The sequence below is a fragment of the Notolepis coatsorum genome, assembly GCF_963971535.1.
Source record: "Notolepis coatsorum genome assembly, chromosome: 13".
NCBI classification, from domain to species: Eukaryota; Metazoa; Chordata; class Actinopteri; order Aulopiformes; family Paralepididae; genus Notolepis; species Notolepis coatsorum.
This window is the reverse complement of record NC_140177.1, coordinates 22,487,846-22,495,345: the sequence shown is the minus strand read 5'-3', so window position 1 is coordinate 22,495,345 and position 7,500 is coordinate 22,487,846. Positions and strand designations below refer to the sequence as shown.

At 41.6% G+C, this 7,500-nt stretch overlaps 1 protein-coding gene across 1 annotated transcript in view; it reads left to right on the top strand.

Moving 5' to 3' along the window:
- The window catches only part of nadkb (NAD kinase b), a gene marked incomplete at its 3' end in the record, with an annotated part of 48,523 nt that overhangs the window by 26,957 nt on the left and 14,066 nt on the right, over positions 1-7,500 (top strand). The window contains exons 7-8 of the mRNA XM_084327998.1: positions 2,926-3,028; positions 4,425-4,603. Coding sequence (XP_084184124.1) covers positions 2,926-3,028; positions 4,425-4,603 — 282 coding nt within the window. The remainder of the gene's footprint in view (positions 1-2,925; positions 3,029-4,424; positions 4,604-7,500) is intronic.

Here is a 7,500-nt window from a genome sequence, read left to right as displayed (position 1 = left end):
CGCGGGGCGTGGCCGCGGCGGGTCACGTGCCTGTCGCGGCCAATCAGGCCTACCCCGGAAATGGAAACGGTTGCGGAACTGATACAGGCCTCCCGCCCACTGCCACCAAGCCTCTTCAACTCATTCAGAACGCAGCGGCCCGCCTGATCTCAAACCTACCGAAGTCGGCCCATGTCACCCCACTTCTTAGGAACCTGCACTGGCTCCCCATTGCTGCACGTATCCGCTTCAAGGCCCTCGACCTAGCATACCGTGCGGCAAAGGGAACCGCTCCCGTCTACCTCCGGTCAATGGTCTCTAACTACACACCCCCAAGACCTCTCCGCTCTGCATCTTCTGGCCGCCTCAGACCTACTCCTATCCAAGCCCCGGGAGGGTCATCAAAGAGAAGCCGCCTATTCTCAGTCCTTGCCCCACAATGGTGGAATGAACTACCCACCCCAGTTAGGAAAGCCGAATCCCGTCCAATCTTCCGCCGTCGACTTAAGACGCACTTCTTCAACCATTATCTGAAATAATAATATAAAAAAAAAAAAAAAAAATATATATATATATATATATAACCCTAACTAACCTTACTGTCATGCACTTGTCCTAATAAACTAACCTACACTGTAACACGCAACACTTTGATGAACATTGTTACTCAGCTGATAGAGTTGTACCCTTCCTGATGACTTGTCGTACAAACTTGTAAGTCACTTTGGATAAAAGCGTCAGCTAAATGTAAATGTAATGTAGATTGAAATCCTAGAACTCTATAGGTTTCAATAATGATAATGATAATAATAATAAACTTTATTACAAAAGTTATTTGTATGGCACCTTTCATATAAGAATTGCAGCCCAAAGTGCTTCATAGCAGTAATGTAGACATGGGCATAAAATTTGCATACGATTGGCATACATATACAATAGACGGGCATAAAATTAGCAGATAATTGACTAAATAAAAGCAATGCATAAGGATCAGACATAAAAATAAACAGTATAGTTGAGCTGCAGAGTAGTGAACACTGGACTGTTGTGGTCTCTCCTCTTGGTTCTAGTTAACACTTTGGTTGCCTAAGGTTAAATTCATGATATACCATAGATTGCCAGCGCTATTTGTCTATGGAGAAAGTCCCCTTCTTTGCAGGGCTATAACTTTTTAAATTCTATTGCTACATTGCCATTATTAGGGCCCATTCAAAGTCCTATATGTATTGTTCATTGTGTAGCAACGTTAAACTTTTTCATTCACATATTCATAGTAAAGTATGGTCTAAAGTATAAGTATGTTTTTATCGTTTTCTGCAGCTTTCTCCAGAACTTGATTTATAGCCCTAAATGCATTATATTGATGATCAAATACAGTTTGGTAGGAATCTGTGCGAAATAAAACATTTCAAATGGACGTACTTCTAGAAGTTACTACGTATGATCTGTTGATGACCGGATGGGGGGGGGGTCGTTTATAATTCCGTGGGCAACGTTATATCATTCATCTAGTGTGGGTGATATGATCAGTTAGTATAGAAGACATTACAAAATAACGCTGAAACTCACCGTAGCTTCCTCCCGCCGTTGGGAGATGAGCGTGGAACAGAATTTTTTCTATTATGGGATGTCGAAATATCCGATCCATTTCCAGGTTGTATAATAGTATATACGTCCAAATCATGTTGTTTATCGAGTTATTGGTAACGGATCACTATCCGTCGTGATCAGCTCGAGTCCTGGGACTATTACCGAGTGATCGGACCAAATTGAAATGAGCACCAGCTTCCACTTCCTGTTTCTTCCCTGGGCGATCCGCCGATCGGCCACCAGATGGCGCTCTTGAACCGTTAGAGAGTTGATAGGGGCTCACCAGTACATCTCATGTCTCCGGGGGAGAAATATGATTTCGACCACAGATTTTTGAAATATTGATATCAAAGACGCTGTCCAGCGTCTTCGGCAGAATAAGCATGGCGGGGAATGACGTGTTCCAGTGTCAACGGCGATTAAAGTGTTAACAATTGTTTGTATTGAGCCGTACTGTATTGTACCCATTCTGCAATCTGTTAAAGGTCCCATGCATTATAAATGGCCTTTTCCAGTGTTTAGCATTGTATCCTAGCAATTGAGGATTATATCAATGTGGTCTGTGTCGTTAATTATCATATTGACTTATCAGTCTAGTCTCGAGTTTACGAGATCTTCCCTCACTCAACTAAGCTGTTCTGATTTGACGGTATTGCTGACGTGAATAAGGTACTGATTTGCAGTAACGCCCCCTCTATGGTTATAGCGCATAGTGTAACCCGACACTTCCTCAAACGAGTTTTGACAGAGGCAGAGAAGGAGCGAGCGAGAGAGAGGGATAGAGAGAGATAGAGAGGGAGAGAGAGAGAGGGACCGGCGGGACAGTGCAGAAGTGTGTGTAAATGTGTGTGCGCCATCTCTCTCCCTCATCGGAGCATTTACACACAAACTTGACTGCGTGTGTGTCAGGGACGCATCTCTCCTCTCTCTCCCTCGTTGGAGCATTTACACACAAACTTGACTGCGAGTGTGTGTCGGGACGCATCTCTCCTCTCTCTCTCTCTCTCTCTCTCTCTCTCTCTCGCTTGCTCGTTCTCTCTCTCGCTCTCTCTCTCGTATGTATCACGCTGTGTGGGTGACTGTCACTGAAAGCGCTTATGGGCGGAGCCCATCCAATAACAGCCTGAAATCCTGAGGCTGAAAATTTTTGCTTTTGAGTACTTCATTAGAAATATAAAACAATGAATTGTTTTGAAAAAAAAAAACTTACAGATGTCTTCCATAGACTCACAGGAATTGTGTAAAGTTGCCCAAATAATGCAAGGAATAGCAATGCATGTCCCCTTTAATAAAGTTTTCAATCAATCAATCAATTATACGCATAATAACGTCTGTAATTCCTCGTCTCTCCTGCAGGGCAGCGTTCCTCCAGTCATGGCATTCCACCTGGGCTCTCTGGGCTTCCTGACGCCCTTCAAGTTTGAATCCTACAAGACAGAAGTGGCTAAAGTCTTTGAAGGTAAACTACTGGTATATTTCATTTCAACACTACTGTTATATTTCATTTCCAACCTTTATTTAAACTCGAAAGGCAACTGAGGTTTCCCTCATTTACAGTCACGTTGAGTGTGCATACAGTGTTAAGCAAAAAAAAGGGCATAAAATCACACAGCATATACAATCATAACAATTAGACAAGTACAATGTGATATATTCCTGTATCGATTTCCCCCCTCACCCCTAATAAAATAAGATATTCCTTTATTGATCCCCTTGGGGAAATATGGTTATAGTCATAGCTGCATTGGGGGGGGGGTTACAGGTATGGGCAGGGTAATAGTAGAAAGACATAAATATAGGCAATACAATTTGATTTGAATATAGAAATATGAGAAAAATAAACGGTGTAAACAAAGGTGCAGATGAGGGTCTCTGTATGGATTATAATCCAGGTTGATGTGTCTCAGGGTGCAGATGAGGGTCTCTGTGTGTGGATTATAATCCAGGTTGATGTGTCTCGGGTGCAGATGAGGGTCTCTGTATGGATTATAATCCAGGTTGATGTGTCTCAGGGTGCAGATGAGGGTCTGTGTGTGGATTATAATCCAGGTTGATGTGTCTCAGGTGCAGATGAGGGTCTGTGTTAGGGCTGGGCGATATGGCCAAAAATGATATCGCGATAACGATATCGATAACAATATCATATCACTCGATATTCTATATTGTCGATATTGTTACCGGTACTTGTATACATTTTCTTTTTTTTAAACAACATATGTATGTTTATTTTGCAGCAATTCTTTGTCGTTGCCGCCATCTTTAGTGTTACATCCCCTCACACTCCAGTTCTCAGGCTGCAGCTGGTTTGAAAGCAAAAGTAAACCGGCTTCTCTGCTGGCTGTGGCTCCAGGGGAGTTGAACAGTTCTGGCTCTGCTAGTTTATTTTCTATCTTTTGGCGCTTTTTTGGTGGACAAACCACACATGTGCACCGTGACTCGTGACTGGAGTCTAGCTCTGCTAGCACACATAGCCTACTGTGTACAGACGGTTTCAAACTGTATTTTAAATTAGAAAGCAAACAAAATAAATGGACAAGAGAACAAATAAATCTCAATTTGGTCAGTATTGTCATTTGGACAAGCAAAGCCATTACTTTAAGTTGCAGGCAAGAAAGACAAGTCTGTCCACTGTCTCTTTTAAAACTGCCCTGTTGCAGGTCACAAAAATAAATAAAAAAAAAACATATTTTTTTTGATATTTTTTTTCTTTTCGATATCGATTATTAAAATATATCGCGATAATTATCGTTATCGCCCAGCCCTAGTCTCTGTATGGATTATAATCCAGGTTGATGTGTCTCAGGGTGCAGATGAGGGTCTGTGTATGGATTATAATCCAGGTTGATGTGTCTCAGGCAACGCGGCCATCACGCTGCGCAGCCGTCTGAAGGTGAAAGTGGTGAAACACATGCTGCAGACCACCGGTCAGCAGACCACCGGGCAGCAGACCACCGGGCAGCAGCAGGAGCACAACGGCCTCCTGCCCCACAGTCACATGACCAGCGAGGCCGGGAAGGTCACCCTGCAGCTCCAGGTCAGTCTGCATTTGGTAAATGGTGCATTTTATACAGTGCTTTTATCAGGGTTTGTACGGGTGCTGGAAATCCTTGAAAATGCTTGTATTTCAATGTGGTGTTTTCAAGGTTTGAAAAGTGCTTGAATTGTGTATAAAGTGCTGGAAAGTTATTGAAATTGTAATTGCACTGTATACTTTCATAATAAATCGCTATCTGACTGAATAGTTTGGTTTTTAGATAAATTAATAAAATAAGTCGGAGAGAGCCTAATTGCTTTCGCCTATCACACAAAATGAAGAGGAGTCCTCTCTCGCCACTCGCGTGATTTGGCTTGGCTTGACTTGACTTGAACCGTAGTGTTTTTTTTACGTGTGCCATCTGATGGAACAGCGTGTGGGGCAGATGATCAAAATCAAATGATCATTTTGAGTATATTTAATTTACTACAGCCGCATAAGATGCTGGAAAAGCTTGAAAATGCACCTTGAAAATGATTGAAAGGTGCTTGAATTTTGCTTTGGAAAATGTGTAAGAACCCTGTTTTATCCAAAGCGCTTTACAATTTGTTCCTCACATTTTACACATTCACTCACACATTCACACACCGATGGCGGAGGCGACCATGCAAGGTGCCAACCTGCTCACCGGGGGCAGTTAGGGGTTAAGTGTCTTTGCTCAAGGACACTGACACACTGCCCGGGAGGAGCGGGAATCAAACTGGGAACCTCTGGAGACTGCTCTACCTCCTAAGCACATTGCTACATCGTCATGCATCGTCATATTCAGATAACATTTTATTGACTATATTTTGTCCCCATGCTGCTATGATGCCCGGATTTCCCCAAGGGGATCAATAAAGGAATATCTTATCTTAACACTTTGAGTGCCGGCTATTAGACGAAGCCGCCTGTTGCGACGCCACCAGTAGATATATAGGGATCCGTCACATTGTTTGTAGAGCTATAACTATATTATATATTATAGCTATACCATGGTCATTTGACAGTAAGAACCTTCCGTTCAAGATGCAAAAAATCTAAAAAATTTCCATCCATACGTTCCCGTTTTATACCGTGGTGAATGAGTGTTATTTCGGAATGATCCGGGCTAATTCCTGGGAGGCTGGTTATAACCTGCAACGTAGATACAAGTTTTCAAAGGGTGCTCGATACCGCCGCCTGGGAGGATCTGGCCGGTACTGCACCTTCGGAGTCCCAGTATGCCTTTTACAGGCAACATACAGCTCCCTGACATTGAATAGGGCAGGGGTGTCAAACTCATTTTCACAGAGGGCCACATGAGCATTATGGTTGCCCTCAAAGGGCCAAAGACCGTATAAATGTTAATGTAATGTAAAATAAATGTAGCTACTCATTTACATATTGTTAAACATGTTGTTTCTGTATTTATTACTTATTCAAGTTATACATATTGCATATGCATTTGCATAGATGTCAAAATATATGTTAGCTTATGTTATTTTAACAAATTCTTTTAGTTTATCAGAACCCCATATTACTCCATTAATCAATGATCAAACCATTCAAGTAAATAACAAAGAAGAAGATCATCAAATACAAGCTATGACATTAAGTTTGTTCAAAACCTTTTTGTCACAGTCAAGAGGGGCAGAACTAACAACTGAGCTGCAAAGAACACGTGGGACAGATGTAGCAGATGTTACAAAAACAAATGGCTGCACACAACTAATGGAAGATAGTTTAATTAACTTTAATTAACAGATTGCAGAATGGGTACAGTACAGTACAGCTCAATACACACAATTGTTAAGGGGATGCAGACCAGAGAAAGACTTTCGACTTGTTTACATCAGGGTCCACCATTTTCAATTCGTAATGAAATTGCTATTATGTGTCTGCATGAACACATAACTGTAACTGTACTCAAAAATAACAAAATAAGGGTTGTCTCAGTTCACAACTATATTGGTCAAGTTTTGGGTGGGACTTGTTTGCGTCCCTACAGCTTCTTATTCAATTGAGCGAGATGCTCAGTTATGTCACACAGCCAGTTTGCATCTGACAGTTCAGGCAATATTTCTTCAACCCTTTGTTACCTATTCCGCCTGGATCTTTTTTGTATTTTGGGCTGTAAAATTGTCAAAGAATGTCTGAGGAGTAAGTGCTTTTGGCTTTTTTCCTTTGTTACTTCATCAATACCTCAGATGTTCAACATACATGTATGTGTAAGAATGTGTAATAACTAAGGCTGTCAAAGTTAAAGCTTTATTAATGCATTAACCCACAATTATTTTAACGCCGCTATTTTTTAACCCAAGATTAATGTTTAAAAAAAAAAAAAAAAAATGTTTTTACCAGAGCTCTTGGGGGGCCACATCAAATGACGTGGCGGGCCATATTTGGCCCGCGGGCCATGAGTTTGACACCTATGGAATAGGGTATTACGTAAACTTGAAAAAAAGGAAAAAACTACCCAGAAACGACTTAGGCCCAGAAACGACTTAAGTCGTTTTTGGCACTCAAGCAGTTAATTTACACCTGAAAGGTTCCTTAGAAAACCCTTAACTTAACCCTAACCTTAGCCTTACTAGAGACCTTACGCGTGACTTTGACCCTCAAATGGATTCAATCAATCATCATATTTTATTGAATGAAATAATTGTTTCCACCAATCAACTAAATGCAATTCTTGGCCATTTCTGTCATGTATTCTATGTCATGTATTGGTACATAGCTGTGCACTACATCCAGGCTCATTAGGCAACAGGAATAAAAAAAGTAGATTTTCTCTCCAGGGGGAAACGACATGTAACTTCTGCTAATCTTGTGAGGTTAGTTTAGCTGAGGCTGAGGAGGCCAGCCAGCCGGTCAATAAATCCCTTAATGATGTCATATAGGCGTGTTGTCTCCCTGTAGAGCCTTCTAATGATGCG